Raw genomic sequence first — 17,626 nt, forward strand, 5'->3', positions numbered from 1 at the left:
GGGAAAAAATATTGAAACAACTTCTTTGATGGACTTATGATAAAGAATATATCCCAGAAACAGAGTTGATGGTAACTGAACATGAACTGAAGTACACTTTTTTTCTCTCTCTGTTTTTCATGGGGTTTCCCTATCTTTGGGGTGGGGGGGCAGGAGGCATTATGCTTAATTTACAGCAAGATTATTTTAGGAATGTGAAAATAAAGAAATAAATTTTTTAAAAAGACTATACCTTGGGGTGGCTAGGAGGCGCAGTGGATGGAGCACTGGCCCTGGAGTCAGGAGTACCTGAATTCAAATCTGGCCTCAGACACTTAATAATTACCTTGCCGTGTGGCCTTGGGCAAGCCACTTAACCCCATTGCCTTGCAAAAACGAAAAAAGAAAAAAAGAAAAAAAAAAGACTATACCTTTCAGAGAATGTACAAATATGCATGGGCAGAGATGTCCTCAGTGGAAGCTCCTCACACCCATGATGAAATCACAGAGCCAGATATACATAAGTAAATGAATGCAGTATATTTTGAGAAGGCAATATAATTTGCTAGCAAGAGCACTAACAATAGAGAAATCCCTCAAAAGTTCCCTAACTAGTGTTAAGAAACTTCTTTAATACAGTCATTAAATCATAGGCTAAGATGATAGATGATAGATAAGACAGTAAATATTTTTTAACTTTTAAAAGTAGTATTTCTTTGATTGGAAAGATCCCCCAATAGTCATCTTTTTATTACAGAATTCTAAAGTTTTTGCCAAGAGATATTTCAAATGGAAAACTCTTCAAGCTAAAGTTTTATCATAATATAGTACTACTTCCCTTGTATTATCTGTCTGTAGTATTACTGTGTAAAATAATTATCTGTTTACATGCCTTATTCTCTCACTGGATTGGAAGGGTAGAGTCATTGTTTCATATAACTGCTTTGAAACTGTCCTAGAACAATGCTTTGCACAAAGAAGGTATATAATAATATTTTGTTGAACCTTATCCAATTGCACTGTTGGACAATAAATAACATATTAAAATGGTAAAACAAATCAAATATGATAAAATATATATGCATATACATATTTACCCATTTTTGAAATTGCACATGATTTCAGTGAGAATCCAGATACTACATTCTCAAGCAGCTCTATTTTTGTTGGGAATCCTGTTGTAGTATATTTCAATAAGCACACATTGCTAAATTAAAAAAAGAAAAAAAAATTATGATTTAGTTAGGAATATAATAACCATGGTTATGTGACAGTGCTTTTTCTAAATATGGCTAGGATAATCCACAATGGTTGAGGTATTCTGAATAATTGCATCATCCAATTAAATCAAACTTCCTCAGCATACTTTACATTTATAGAATTTCAGGTCAGATGTCATGCAATCCATCCCAGTGGTAGAAACCCTATCTATACTATTCTGGAAATGTGGTCATCTGTTTAAATATGCCCATTGACAAGAAAAGCATCTTAATCACACCATGCTGACCATCATATTATACTTAGAAGGCTCATCCAACCCAGATCCTTTATCTTAAAAATGAGGAAAAACAGATTCAGAAAGGCTAAGCAGCTTGGCAAAGGTCACACAAGTAATATCAGAGGAAGAATTTGAATTTACTACTCCAGATCTAGCACTCTATTGACTATACTGCACTGCCTCTTTGTATCATTATATAGTCTTATACATATGCAACCTACAGGAAATTAACAGTATCAAAGGCCTTGGTCAGATCTCCAAATGTTGTGTAGAACTCTTTTCTGCTCCTGGCATTTCTGCTGGAATTATCAAGCAGCAGATACCATATCGACTCTTTCTCAGCCTTTTCTGAACCCAAAATCTCCTGAGTAGATGACCATCTTCCATATGAAGTCCTCTTAAGGATCCTGACAGCTGTGATTAAGAGACAGACCTCCTTGTGATTGTCACAGGACAATACATTTTCTTTTTCTCCATGGAGATAGATAATGAAGACATCCTTGAACTCCAGGGGGAATTACCTCTTTTTGTCATAAAACCTGGAAGATTTTAGTCAACTTTGTATGAGCAATAGAACCCCTGCCTTGTAGATCGCTGCTGAAATGGAATTGGGGTAAGACACTTTAACACATAAGAGAAGTCAAAATCTTTTCAATTGGAAATTTGATTAAAGGGGGATTGCATTCAACCTGGGGTATATAGACAATTGCTTCAGCATTGGTAAATGCTATGGAAATGTTTATTCCATCTCTCTGGAATCATTTCCTTATCACTAATCAGTGTGACTCCATCAGCACTGAGTTACAAAGATTCTCCAGTTCTATATGTGGAACCATTGGTCTCAATAAATGGAAAAATTTTGAATACTGTGGATAAATTCACTTGCTTTAGCAGTATATTTTCCAAAGATAGGCATAAAGATATTGCATTGCTAGAGTTAGCTCAGTGTTTGGGAGGCTCCAAAAGAAAGCATGGGAGAGAAGATGCATCAGGCTGAAGATCTATAGAACCTTTTTTCTAACATCATTATTATATGCTTATAAAACCTGTTTTAGTCCATCAGTACCATGCCATCAAATTGAACTTCTATTTGAATTGTCTTAGATGGATTCCCTGTCAAGAATAAAGTATTGGATGCTGAGATATCCTCTCACACTGAACTTCCAAACATTCAATCTCTATTGCAGTGTCCAAGTCTGATGTGCTGGTCACATAGCCCAAATGTCAAATTTTGCTTACCTAAAAGACTATTTTACAGAGAACTTGCACAAGGCAAGCACAGACATGGATGTTAGAAGCAACAGTAGAAAGACACTCTCAGGGTCTCTCTCTGAAAAACTTTAGTATCAATTGTGAGACCTAGGAGTCACTGGCATAGAATTGTCCAACATGTAAGTTGTACTACCTTAAGAAGGAGTTCATGAGTAAAATAGAATCACAGTAGCATAAAGGAAATGTGAGATGTGCAAATCTAGAGATATCTACATATCAAATGTTCATACTGACTGTGTCTGACCTATGGTACAGCCTTCCAAGCTTGTATTGGACTAATCAGTCATAGCTGAACACACTATACCCTGACCCCAATAGTGTGATTTCATTGGTTTTCTTTGAGTATGAAGGACAAATAAGAATAGGAGACTGAGTTAAATTTCAGCCCTAGGAGTTTATTTTATTATGCATTATACTTTTAGTAGAGTATAAACTCATTGACCAAAGAGATACTGTCTTTATATCTCTAGTGCTTTACATATAATAAGTACTTAATATTTATTGATTTTTTTTCCTTTCTTTTTTTTTTGCAAGGCAAATGGGGTTAAGTGGCTTGCCCAAGGCCACACAGCTAGGTAATTATTAAGTGTCTGAGGTCAAATTTGAACTCAGGTACTCCTGACTCCAGGACCTGTGCTCTATTCACTGTGCCACCTAGTCATCCCTATTTATTTATTTTTAAAAGATAATTGTTCTTCTCTGAGCCTCAGTTTCCTTATCTGTAAAATGACAAGGTGGACAAGATGATCTTCTACATCTTTTCAAGTGCTTTTTCAAGCACTTTACAAGCACTGGTCCCATAAAACTATAACTTACAAAATTTGGTGATAACAGACAGGGAATATAAATGCTGCATTGGTTCCCATAAAAACAAAAGAACGACAATAGCAAATCTAGAAAAAAATCATTGAATGAGGATTTACAGGAGGCCTTGTACATGCTCAGGATGAGAAGTTTTGGATAAACTGGGCTCTGCAACTAAGAAAAGAACAGAGAAAAAATGACTATAATCCAATCACAGATTTTTCAGAAAGGGAATAGGAACAAATAGGTATCAAGCACCTACTGTGTGTTAAGAGTTTTACAGATGTTCTCTCATTCAATACTGATAAAAATCCTGGAAGAGAGGTGCTATTGTTATCTCCACTTTACAAACAAGAACACAGAAATGAAGCGACTTGACTATAGTCATATGTTCAGGACTGAACTCAGATCTTACTGACTCCAGTTCCAACACTCAGTCTACTCCTAGCTCTCCAAAAATAAAACTTTCAGATTCATACAATAGAAAGCACAATTTGTTTATCAGATAATTATAGGAAATGACATCTTATTTTGATATTTAACATGAAGAATATTTCAGCATACAATACACTGTTAAAACACCAAAAAATCTTCAGTAACACAACTTTATAGAGTCTGATTTTAACATTTCTTTAACAATGAATTGGGAAGAGAAATAGATGTTTATTTTTTCTGTATTTTCATTTCAGTTCAAGCATAGAACTAAGACTGGAAAAGATTATGGTGGTCTTCTGGTTCAATTTCTTCACTTTCCAGATGAAGAAACTAAGTCCCAGAAAAAAATTAAACAATTTGTCCACAGTCATACAGGCAGAACCAGTGGCAGAACCCAGACCTGAACCTAAGTCTTCTGATTCAAACTAAGTTTTGTTTTTACTGCATCTTGCTTTAAAATCCCAGAGTGGTGAAGAAAGTTCAATGTGAATCTGATTTTAGAAAGACAATTAAAAATGAAGCACTTGTGAAATGAGAATCTGAAATTATCTATCTATATAGAGATATAGATATGGATATACATACATGTATACTTGCATATTTATACACACAAATTTATACATATATGCACAAATTCTGTTTCAAAGAAATCTTAAGATCATAAGTAGCATACCACTAATATCCAGATTTAAGTAAATTGTTAGAGAACTAACAGCATCATATTACAGATGGGGAAACTGTGGTTCAAAAAAGGGAAAATGTTATAGTTTCAGGTGCAGGACTGAAACCTTGCTCCGCTGACTCATAGTACTATGTTCTTTCCCCAGCAGTATTACTGTTCTTTTGTATGTTTTCTCATTCTCAATCTATATTACATTTTAGCTGTTTTCTTCATGGATTAATGTACTTTGAAGACATGGATTCCTTTTCTGCATCTCTTCATAGAGCCTAGTCCATGTTTCCTCTGATATTTTCAAAACTAATAATAATTGGAACAAGGCAGCCTCTCTCTATCCACTAGCATAGGAGATAGAGAACTAGACTCAGAATGATTCAGGTTGAATCTTACCATACATCGAATAAGCCTGGGGAAATGACTTAATTTCTCTGTCCTCCCAAAAAAAAACTCTCTAAGACTCCATCTTGCAGAATAATTGCTGAACTCCATTAGTACAGAATTTTCCTGATTAGGTAGCAACTTACCCAAATGGAATCATGAGTCCAGAATAAGAAAGATGAAAATAATAGAAATTATTAGCAATAATAAATTATTATATAATATTATATCTTAATATATCACATTAATGATGTTATGCTATATAATAAGATACAATATGGCATGGCAAAGTATAATAATTCAATACTGATATATTTTAACATATGATATAATTTAAAAATATATAATATAGATATGATATTAATTTAGTACTTTAGAGTTAGTTCAGTATCTTATGTATGTTTTTTCATTAGAAACTCATAGTAACTCTTTAAGGTAGGTATTGTCATCCCCATTTTACAGAAGGGGAATCTAAAACTCAGAGCGATGAGGCAATCCCCAGGAACACCCACCTACCCAGTATCAGAGGTAGAATTTTAATCTTTCTCTCTTGACTCCAGGGCTCTTTCTATATCTTGTATCACACCATGAATCAACAAATATTTCATTTTCTACTCACACATTTTGAGAACTAGAACTCAGCTTAGACTTCTCTCTCACCGATAGGCTTCACTGTGAAATGTCTGCGTGGAAAATGTAAAGAAGTGACAATGGGCATCATTGGTACATCTGTCTTCACATTCTTGGGCATTCATGGTAATGAAGGATTTGTAATTCATTCCCTTCATATCTAATCCTTCATAGGTATCTGTGTGGCAAGCTGGATATGCAAAAGAAGTTGAAATATTGTTATTGTCAAATAAGCACCAAGAAATAATGGGATCATATTGGTACCCTAGGGACTAAATAAGCTCACCCTAATTCTATTTCAGTAATTTCCCTCTCAACTTGGCATCCAACTCTACTTCCCAGCTTCCTTTCTTTTTGCACCTAGTTCAGCACAAAAACAGTTATTAATAGATATCATATATATACATATGTATATATATATATAATATATATATATGTAGATTAAGGTTAGAAAGTACTTTGTATCTCATGGCTATAATGCCAGCTAATGAGGAGATTCAGGCTGATGACACTTCTGAGCTACAGAGGATTATGCCAATCAGGTGAATTAAAGATTTTAAGAATTAAACGTCCACCAGGTTGCCTAAGGAATGGTCTTGAATAGGCCCATATCAAAAATTAAACAGATTAAAGCATCTGAGCATATCAGCATTAGGACTAGGTCCTACCTTTTCAACCTTTCTAAGATGGAGAGACCAAGTTTAAAAAATATGCTAAAGAAAGTATTTTACACAAATTTCATTATTTGATCCTCTTCCTTCCCTCTCCCATAATCCTGTGATTTAGGCAGTAAAATTATTATACCTATTTTACAGATAGGAAACTGGAAAGGGTTACTCTGACTCACTCAATTAATATTTGAAACAACTCCTCAATTAGCAATCCAATATGTTTTTCAAGGCACTGCACTGCTTCCCCAGTAGCTAAAGTATCATCTATATTCTTTCAATTTTCCAACATTCTAAAATATTTCATTCACTTGCTTCCTATTCACTTTTTAGAAGGTATGATTCCAGCATGCCCTTATGGAACTGAATGTATGCTCTGGCTCTCTGGGAGATTAGATAAGTGCTTTGGTCCTAGAGGAAATAGAGTTATCATATCTCTGATATTACTTGTACATTCAGCCCATTTTAAAGAAGATACCTTGATAATTCATTTTAAGGGACATCCTGGATAGGATTTGTCCAGGATGGAGATATAATTTGACTTAGAGAGTATTTGGACAATCTGATTCCAATCTAGCATAGGAGATAGAGAACTAGACTCCGATTCTCTCAGGACTAAACCTGGTCCTTTATGAGTCAAGAAGTCTTTGTGAGTGTGGGCACTGCCAATTTCCAGCTCCGGGCCCATTAGTAACACTACATTAAGTTAATTCATTTTTTCCTCTCATTTTCCCATTCATTCATTCATTAAATAATGCTTTATTGAATAATTACAATTTTAAGGCACTATTTAGTGGATTTAAAGGTGAATAAAACAATTTTAGCCTTCAAGAAGCTATAGGTGGCAGAGTGGATAGTGTGGGTTAGACTTGAGTCAGAAAGATCTGAATTCAAATCCTGCCTCAGATACATATTAATTTTGTGATTCTAGGCAAGTCACTTAACCAATTTATTCATGTGCAAAATGGTGGTAATAATAGCATCTACTTCATAAAGTTTTTATGTAGCTCAAATGAAAAATTTGATATTATGTCACTCAATATGTAAAAAAGTGTTTTGCAAATCACAACGCACTTCTTCTTCTTATTATTATTCATATTATGTTCAGGTCTCTGATTTATCTTATCCCCACCCCCACACTTAATCATGCAGCTATGTATCTTCTTCATTAGCATTAGCACATTCTTTTTACTTAAGTTTATACCATAGAATTAATTATCCGGAAAAATCTTTTTTCTTATTCCCTTTTACATCATATGTTTATGCTGATTCCACTGCTCCCTGAGGTCAAAGACTTTATCTCTTGCTTCTCAGAACTTAGTGCCATATTTTATACTACTAGGTAACATATATATATATATATATATATATATATATATATATATATATATATATATATCAATCTTTAACTCACTCATGATAACTGTCCTTCTGTCCATACTCATTCCCTTTGTTTTCTTATTGCTAATGTACATATTGTTTTAGAAGTCACTGAAAAATCTGAGTCTTCAGGGGCTTATGAAATATGGTAGAAGTAGAGAAGTATAGAGAGAATAAGAAGAGGAAAAGAAAATATTTATAATGGGAGTAAGTCTTCAACTCTATCTAAACATTGAAGGTATAATCAATATCCAACTTCATGTTCAGTTTATTCCTTCAGATTAAATTAGTCTTTGTAGAATTGCAATAAACTATCTACAGGACTCAGCTAGGTAACGCAGTGGATAGAGCACTGGCCCTGGAGTCAGAAGTACCTAAGTACACTTAATAATTACCTAGCTGTGTGGCCTTGGGCAAGTCACTTAACCCCATTGCCTTACAAAAACCTAAAAAAAAATAAGGACTCAGTGAGGACTGTCGTCACTGAGACACCATAATATCTTACCACTTAATTGGTGTTGACATTGTTTAAAGGAATGCCCAGATATTGCTCCTGTCATATTCACTTTTGGCAATGTTTCTGTGATGCTATCTTTCAGGAGGCAGACAAACCTGTATTTAGAAAGTAGCATAAGTCAGTGAAAGTGGTTAAAAACAAAGCATGGATCCTGAAAATTAGCATGTAGGAAACCAAGAAAAACAAAGAAATTCATTCTTGTATCTCACACTTAGCCACAAATATTTTCTTAGCAGATTGAGATGGTCTTTAAAGTGGCCTCCATTTCTACAGATCTATGAATGCATGATTCTATTCCTAGACATGATCATATGAACTCCCTTTATGCTGAACTATCTTATTATCAATATAGATTGTTGCTAATGATAGGTTGCACATCTAAATTGAAATCTCCTTAATAAGTGAATTTAGAGCTACAGTTTTTCTAAAAAAAACAGGAGATTATGATCTTTGAGAATGAAAAATAAAAAAACAAAAAACTGAAACCTCCATACAGACTATTGGAAAATAATATGGAAGCTTATCTCCATTTATAAGATGGTAACATTTTTTTCTAAATGGAACCTGGAACATGGAAATAGAACTTGGTATAAAAGTTTAAAATTGAAAGTCACCTTAGAGATCATTGAATAAATCTCCAATTTTATGTACTATAGAAACAGGCATGATTTGAGAGCCAAGGTTAAGTTAGATCACAATGATTTAGAGAAAGGACATGGCAAATGCAGCTATTCAGGTATGAATGACAAATGTCCCTTCTCTAAATCATTGTGATCTTACTCAACCTTGACTCTCAAATCATGCCTGTTTCTATAGTACATAATGGGAAATATATGAACAGATTGTAGCTATTAAATGTAGAAATGTATGCATATATTATATATATATACCAGTATATATATATTGTATGTGTATATATATATATATAGATAGATAGATAGATAGATAGATAGATAGATAGATAGTATGTGTACATATATAGACATCTAGAATCAAAAATCTTTACCATTTACTGGTATCTTTGGTTGATCTTGCCGGCAGAAAACTGAACAGTAAACACCTTGGGTGATAGGTACACACTATTTGACAGTACTTGGCAGTAGGTGTGAAAACAGTAGCCACATCGCCTCCCTGAAAATATTTGTCTTTATACAGATCAGTCATACATTCTGTGGTAGAACAAATAAAACATCTAATTAGAGAGTTTTCTTCCAGAGGAGATACAAAATAGGTCAACCCAAACATGGAATCAGTTAATCATTCAATCAACAGAAATTTAGTAAGAGCCAGCTATATTTTAGGTATTGTTTTAGCACCTAGCACAGAGTAGGATGATTAATATATATCTGCTGGTTGATTATATTGACTCAAAGTGGTTAAGGGACTTAGTTAGTGGATCTTAAACCAAAACTTCAGTCACTATTAATAAACTGATTTCTTTTCTCAAGTAGCTTAGATTTTATCAGAAGATATAGTATTTTTAAATGTTAAATATGTATAGAATAAATAAACACAGAAAAAATAAATACAAAGTCATTAAATACAAGCTAGTTAGGGAGGAAAGGGGTACTAGTAGTTGGGGGGATATTAATAATGAAAGAATTTGTTGAAGTCAGTAGGGAAGGAACTAATAGATTAGGACCGATTGAGATCAGAAGGGGGATGCTTAAGGAACATATACAATGTAGTATGTACAATAGAACATATATATAAAATCATAGATTAGGGTCTCAAGGGGTCATCCCTATGCTTTCTTTACCCTCCTTTCAGTGTCCTCTTAGCATTGATACTCATTCTCTTACATCACTTAAGAACTCTGAAATCATCCTGTCCTCAACAGTTATTCATTCTTCTTGCTATAACTGGAGAACTAGGTTATCGGTGTTGAGTCAATATATCAAGGACATGTGACTTAATCTGTATGGGCTGTTTCTCTACTAGATTCTTGTTTTAGTATAGTAGGAAGTCATTCTGTTAACCCAGAGTCCTAGTCTTTCTTTCTCTGAGTCTAGCACTCTATCTGTGACTCTCTCTAAGGAGAGTGAAAATGCATTAAATAATAGTATTAAATAGCCCATTAAAATGATAAAGCCCTCTCTAAAAATGATTAAGAAATGAAGTAGAATGTTATAATTATCCATTTGTTAGATTTTTTAATTGATTTTATAATTGAATCTTGTAAGAGGTCACAACAACTTACAGTGAGGAATCTTGAAACAATTTCTTAGTGACCTTAAAATTGGATTTATAGCTAAAAATCTCAGTTATTTGTACTTCTTTAATTTTTTCCACCATAAAATGACAATTTATTTAAATAATGATGGCCTTGGAGCAATGAAAAATCTTAAATTGCCTTCTTAATTATCAAAGAAAGATAGATGTGTTTACCGCATATTTGCTGTCAAGTGAATTTTCTTGAACATTAATTCTACCAACATATGCATGTGATTCTAATAACCAAACTCTCTGACTCACTCAAAATGTCCAATTGTTTAATAAGAAATAATCAGTGTTGGCATACTTTAGTATGGAAACAATGGTGGCATAATTAAGTTAGATGTAATTCACTTTCAGTTTTTTGAAAATGTAAGTCATATTTCTCCATTTTTCTTTAAATAAAGAATTTAAAATAATATTTATAATAATAGATATAATTATAACATCCTACTTAGCTTTTGGGGTCATGTGATTATTAAGTAGTTAACTAAATATATATATTGTAGAAGAAGTGGATGAAATCTCTCCAACAGTTAATAAGCTTGGTCCATGACTTCTTAAGGGTCTGATTAAAGAGAATGGGAGATTATAGAACTTTGGTGCATGGGATAGAAAAACACTGAGCAGTTCTTACAGATATCAGATATAAATTTGAAGAAGAGGCAAGAGGAGAAAATCTCTAATCCTCATCTCAGACAAATAGCAACAATGATAATTTTCATTTGGGAGTGCTTTTAAATTTGCAAAATATCTCCCTCTCTTCCCCTCCCCCTTGCCTTCCACTCCCCTTCCCTTCCCTTCTCCTCCCTCATCCCTACCCCTTCCCCTCTTCCTCCATCTCTTTCTCTTTCCATCTCTATCTTTGTCTCTCTCTGTCTCTCTGTTTCTCTATATATATGCAGATAAAAAAAACTGAAGTTCAGAAAAGATAAATGACTTACCAAGGTTAATGTTAAGTAGCTAGGGCCTGACTTTAAAACTAGATCTCCTCTGCTCCCAGGGCCAGTGTTTTTGCCACTACAGTATCTGACCTTAGAGGAGCTCTTGGAGGCATTCCTTCCTCTTCCTCAAGGGAAAGTGTTGACTGTATGGTAACTAGACTCAGACTTTTCTAGTAAAAGCAGGGAAACTGGATGATTCTATTCTTACTAGGAAGAGATGAAGTGGAACTCCAATACTGGATTGAGAAAGCAACAGGTGCTATCTTCAACAGCTGAGAAACATGGTGGACAGGGAAGAAAAATTATGACATCCTCAATAGGAATCATGAATAGTAAGAACCCAACTAATGAGGGCCATTTGAAGATGACTAAGACTACTGACAATTGGGAAATTTTACTAAGTTATTACTTTCTAGGGTTTTGATATTAATTGCTTGTTTTCTTTGATTTATTAGCAAACCTGTTCATTCTTTCACCTGTGAACTTGCATAAGTCCCCTAAAACTGCTTTTATGTCAGGGGCAACCATTGATCGAAGTTTAAAATTCTAATAATTATGTTTTATCTCATAGTACCAGCAACTCAATTCCTGCCACAATCCCTGAAATAGACCAGCTCTTCTGAGTAGAACAACAAATTCTGGAGGAACCTTCGACGTACAACTAACTTCCAGAAGAATAGAAATTTTCTCCCATTCTTTTAAATCCCTAGAATACTTTCCTCTACAAATGTTGAGTTTCTAACCTATAGATTAAAGAATCTGCAAAATTCTGCTCCAATAATATTTACCTTTTTAGAAACAAATCCTACTTACCACCCGAAATCAAAGCAAATAAGACAGTGAAATGAATCATTCGGTAAAACCAAATCATTCTGAAAAGAGAAACATGTAGCTTTGTTTGGGGAGAATAAAATTATTAACTTTTGATAAACTCATCACTATGCTTATCAATAGTTGCAGAAGCTGAAATGAAAGAACTGAAGAATTTTGGGGCTGGATTCTTTCTAATTGCATGAGCAATAATCTGATATAGTTTGTGTGCTTAACTCTTTCAGCATTTCAAAGAATTCAAGGAACAGGAAAGAACCTAAAAAGGTCAACTGATTCTCCATCTTACTGAACATAAATGGCTATCAACACTGTTACCAAAGCCTGTGGCACCTCATGTCAAATAAATACTTTTCTTTCTTCTTTCCTCCCTTCCTTCCTTCTTCCTTCCTTCCTTCCTCCCTCTTTCCCTCCCCCTCTCCCTTCTCTTCTTCCTGTCCCTCCCTTCTCTTTCTTCCCTCCTTCCTTCTCTCTCCTTCCTTTTTCCTTCCTTTGTTCTTTTCTCTTCTTTCTTCTCTCTTTTTTTGTTCCCTTCCTTCTTTCCCTCCTTTTTTGAGCTTTTATTCCATCTCCCTTAAGAATTCATCAATTAACTCTCCACTCTCCCTGTGCTACATAAGTAGAGGACTTGTCCCTAAGAAGTACTGTACATTTTTTTAAAATTTAATACCAACAGCAGTCCTTAAAGGCCAACATAGAATAGTAGATATAGAGCTAGCCTGAAAATCAGAAAAAGTTGGGTTCAAGTGCTAGTTGTGATGCATTCTATACATATCAGAGGTCTCAAATACACAGCCCATTGGCCATCAACACTCCTGAGTGTAACCTGAATTAGATTAAAACGTAATTGGGGGGCAGCTAGGTGGCACAGTGGATAAAGCACCGGCCCTGGAGTCAGGAGTACCTGGGTTCAAATCCAGTCTCAGACACTTAATAATTACCTAGCTGTGTGGCCTTGGGCAAGCCACTTAACCCCATTTGCCTTGTAAAAAAAAAACATAATTGGAAAATATTAAAGGACAACAATAACAAAACAAATGATAATACATAGACATAGTTAGCATGTGGTTTTGTAAATCCACATAGAGCTTTAGGGATATAATTCAGTGTCCCATTATTATTTACATCACGAGTCCTTATTCCCCTGGGGAAGATAACCTCTCAGTGCCCAAGGCAAACCTGTAAGACAATAACTTTAAATCAGGTGCCTATTTGCTTTAGCAGAAAAAAAAAAACTCTCCAACAACCCAGATGAAATCACAGACCTGGTCCAAAGAAAGAGTAGTGGTGCTTAAGCTTCAAAACCGGAGCTGTGCTAAATACTGCTTTTATTTCCTGGGAGAGTTAAGGAACTTTCTCTAAGTGTTGAAATCAACTTTTTCTATGAGAAGGGGACAAGAAGCCAAAAAGGAGAGAATCCCTTAAAACAAGAATTCTTTTGAGTTTAAAATTCGAAAAACACCTTCCCTTCATTCTAGTTATTAGTCATAAGTGATGCTAACACTTCCAATTGGCTTATCCAGTGCAGCAACCCTTCTTAAAACTTGGCTTCTTTGAGATTAACTTTTCTTGTAAGAAATACTATGTCCCTTAGACCAAAATGAATTCTACATCTAAATGAATATCAGGTCAGTTAATGGTTGGTAAATAAACTAGTTAAGAACAGTAATGATATAGCTAGCTATATTTCACTCTAAATTTTTTTATATTGCTCTAAGAGAAAAATAATTAAAAAAAAATCTGTACCTGAAAGCACAGCTGTGTTCCTATTTTGCTTTTTAACAGCTCTACAATGAAGAGGTTTCCTTTCTACCAAAAAAGCACGCAAAAATCTCTTCCCAGAATACTCAATGTGCTCCTCCAGGCAAAGTTCACTTGAATTAAATATTTGCTTTATGGAGTCACCTGTGCTATGTAAACAGTGTATGTCTCTGTTGTTTATGCCTACTCAGTTCTGTGGACAGAATTGCCAACCTCAGACTGCACAATGTTTTAAGGGGAGAAATAGCCTCCTGGCATTTCATGCTCCAAAATGGAAATTGACTGGCCCTTGACTGTATCTTCTATAGCAAGGTGATCAGATTAGACTGGGCACTTTCTGGGGAGATCTCAGGGAAAGCCAAGAGGCCCACAGGTGTAGCAGCAATACATCTTAAAAGAGGTGTCTATTTTCTGTCTTAGCATACAACCCAGGGTATTTCTGTGGCAACTCTCAAAAGACTGTGTTGAATTTCTGATACTATTTGATAGTGTGAAGTTCAGATTTCAGGAAGAAATTCTCATACCTTTCGGAGAAAATTCACAGTTCTCCAAAATGTCTGGGAAAAAAACCAAACAAAACAAAAACAAGCAGGACCCTAATTCCAACCTAGAAGGCAGCAGAAAATACTCTTTCTGTTTTGGAAACTATAAAACTTTAATTTTATCTTGACCCAAGATCTTAGTAAAAGGGAATATACATGAGCATGTGTGTGTATATATGTGTATGTGAACATGTACATGTATATATATATGTAGTGGGTACCAGAGCCAGTGTTCAAGGATCATTTATTTATGAGAAAACTGTCCCCAAAGCCATGAAATTGGCAGATTTCAAAGGACACAATGCCAGAGGCAGAAAGACCCCTAGAAACCATTTAGACCAATTCCTTCATTTTGTCAGTGAGGAAACTGAGACCCAGAGAGAAGTGATTTTCCCAAAGTCAGTGTTCTTCCCAAAATCCATGATGGGCCTCTTCCAAATCATTTGGGGGAAAAAACCTGATTCCATTTTGACTCAAGTACATTTGATATGGTCACTAACTCTGATTTGATAGATTACAAACTATAAAGTCACCCAAAAGATGGTAGTGGATCAGATTCTTAAGGAAATAGAATGTAAAGAAAAGAATTGTTATAGGAGGTAATGAAAAAGACATTGAAGGAGTAATTTTTTTTTTAGTTTCGAACAATTATACAGCAAGAAAAAAGCTAAAGAAGCATAATCAAAAGGACCACCCCTACCTCTTAGAAGTGAATGTTTAGACTGCTCAACATATTTGGCTGTCAGCACTATGACATGAGAATACAGAGGCATGAAAATGATGGCTGAAGAGTATTTTTTTAAAAAAAAATGAACAGTCAACTCTTTTTTTTTTCCTGACAATTAGTCGATAACAAACATATGTGCCAAGTGCTAGGGATACAAAGAAAGGTCACAAATGTCAAGGAAATCCCAGTCTAATGAGAGAGACACAATGCCAACCTCCATCTTGAACTAGAGATAGATCCAGAATATATTGGAAGTAATTGACAGAGAGAAGGCTATGGCATTAAAGGGAATTGGGAAATGCTTTTTGTAGGAGGTTGAATTTCTCTCAAGGAAAAGTTGAGGATTAGGATTTTGAAAAAAAAAGCTTTTACATGCAGAATGTTAAAGTATCTTGGGATATTGGTGTGGAAACCAGTGAGTCAGATATTTTCATTTGATTTGTTGCTATTGTCCACAGACATCTTGGCATGAAAGTTCCTCATTTAAAGAAGCTTAATTTTCTTGGGAAACTCAGTTTTCTTGGGTTTCTTTCTTTTGTTGTTCGTTTGTTTTGAAAAAGAAGAAATTTAATCTATTCCAATCTCACAAAAGGGATATTCAACATCAGTGCATTTATATGAAGTCTCAAGGTAGGTTGACAAGCTCTTTGTGCAAAAAGATTTTAAAAGAAAACTGATATGTGAGATTAGATAAAAATCATTATGTTCTTACAGCTTAGAGAGTGTATTTGTGCATCTATATTCAAACAACGGTGAAAAGGAGGTAATTTTAACTCTTCTACCACTGCTCATAGGAACAAAAAGCTTCAGAATAAGAGAACTTTAATGAGAAAATGTTTAGATTTTTCTATAGAAACTTTTAACTCAAAAGTTCCTCCATTCTGGAGCAATTCCCCATCACGACATTCAGTTTATATTGACTTCTAGAGGGTTAAAGGAAGGGGAATTAAGTATTAGAAGACAAAAAAAGTCATGAATTTGGACATTGTTCAGTCATTTCAGTCATGCCCAACTCTCTATTACCCCTTTTTGAGATTTTCTTGGCAAATATCCTGGAGTGGTTTGCCATTTCCTTCTCTAGCTCATTTTACAGATGAGGAGCTGAGGCAAAAAGGGTTAAGTGACTTGCCCAGGATGACACAGCTAGTAAATGTCTATGGTCAGATTTGAACTCATGAAGATGAATCTTCCTGATTCTAGATCCTGTGCTCTATCCACTGAGTCAGAGGTAGAAGACCCCAAGTTCATTCCTACCTCTGTCACTTACTATTGTGTGACTGGCCCTGGCATTCTGCTTCCTTCTTTGTAGAATGAGGAGGTTAGACTGAATGGTCTCTACTCTCCCTCTCATCTCTCAGTTTTATTACACAATAATCACACTGGTTAGTAAATTGAAGCTTCCTTCCAATGGCATACCTAGATTCTTTTCAGTTATAGAAATTCATGAAAGTGTGGAAAGAATTATAAACAACATTAGTAGGTACATATTAATTCAATTAATTTAAATTAAATCTCAGCTTCTTAAACTCAGTTTGATAGAAGAATCTTTTGGTATTTGGCAATAAAATCTCAAAACATCAATTTTTCTATGTTATAAAATATGAAAAATGGTTTCTAATTCCATAGAAAAACCTTTTGGAGTGAATAGAATTTTCAGGATTTTTCACAGAATTTACAATAGTTAACCTCACACTTCTTAGAGCTTCAAATGGCAGCCCATTGCTGGATATAGGTTGAATTAGATCTCTGCAGAGCAGCTAGGTGGTGCAGTGGATAGAGCACCGGCCCTGGAATCAGGAGGCCTAGAATTCAAATCCAGCCTCAGACACTTAATAATTACCTAGATGTGTAACCCTGGACAAGTTACTTAATCCCATTGTCTTAAATAAATAAAATTATTTTTTAAAAAGAGAACTAGGTCTCTGAAATCTCTTCTAGCTCTGAGATTCTGGGTAGGTAAGAATGCTCTGCAACTCTACAGTGGAAAGTGGACAGAGGAAAGAATGCTGAATCTTGAGTAAATCACAATTTCTTTGGCCTCATTTTCCTAATGTATAAAATGAGGTGTTGGAGTAAATGTCTTCTTAGGTCATTTCCAGCTCATATCAAGAATTATCTTTTTACCCCAGAGACAATAGAAAGTTTATCATTGGGAATAACTGTCTTAGAAACATTGATAATTGACTTAAGAAGCAGGGACAACCAGTCATTTAAAAAAAATACTGAGCTATGGCTAGAAATACCCCTCAGGAATAAGTTCCATAGGGTTGAAGTTTGAATCTAGGAGGGCAGTCTTATTTTCTTCTTGTCACAGAACTCCACCACTATTAAATAGAATGAAGTGTTTATCTGCCATAGAGCTGACCACTC

The 17,626-nt window shown here is 34.8% G+C and overlaps 1 protein-coding gene across 6 annotated transcripts in view; it reads right to left on the reverse strand.

Moving 5' to 3' along the window:
* The window catches only part of LOC141517609 (coagulation factor XI-like), a 42,390-nt gene extending 24,820 nt beyond the window's left edge, over positions 1 to 17,570 (reverse strand). The window contains exons 1-6 of one of the 6 annotated variants that reach the window (XM_074228795.1): positions 13,973 to 17,570; positions 12,212 to 12,270; positions 9,247 to 9,409; positions 8,229 to 8,335; positions 5,706 to 5,865; positions 1,077 to 1,186 (exon numbers count right to left, since the gene is read on the reverse strand). In XM_074228795.1, the coding sequence (XP_074084896.1) occupies positions 1,077 to 1,186; positions 5,706 to 5,865; positions 8,229 to 8,335; positions 9,247 to 9,409; positions 12,212 to 12,269 (598 nt within the window). In that variant the 5' untranslated portion in view covers position 12,270; positions 13,973 to 17,570. Of the gene's footprint in view, positions 1 to 1,076; positions 1,187 to 5,705; positions 5,866 to 8,228; positions 8,336 to 9,246; positions 11,223 to 12,186; positions 12,271 to 13,972 lie in introns of those variants that run through there. The other 5 variants (XM_074228796.1, XM_074228797.1, XM_074228798.1 and 2 more) reach the window with 5 other exon arrangements.
* Positions 17,571 to 17,626: the final 56 nt, after the last annotated feature.

The sequence above is a fragment of the Macrotis lagotis genome, chromosome 3, assembly GCF_037893015.1.
Source record: "Macrotis lagotis isolate mMagLag1 chromosome 3, bilby.v1.9.chrom.fasta, whole genome shotgun sequence".
In the NCBI taxonomy this organism is placed as follows: Eukaryota; Metazoa; Chordata; class Mammalia; order Peramelemorphia; family Peramelidae; genus Macrotis; species Macrotis lagotis.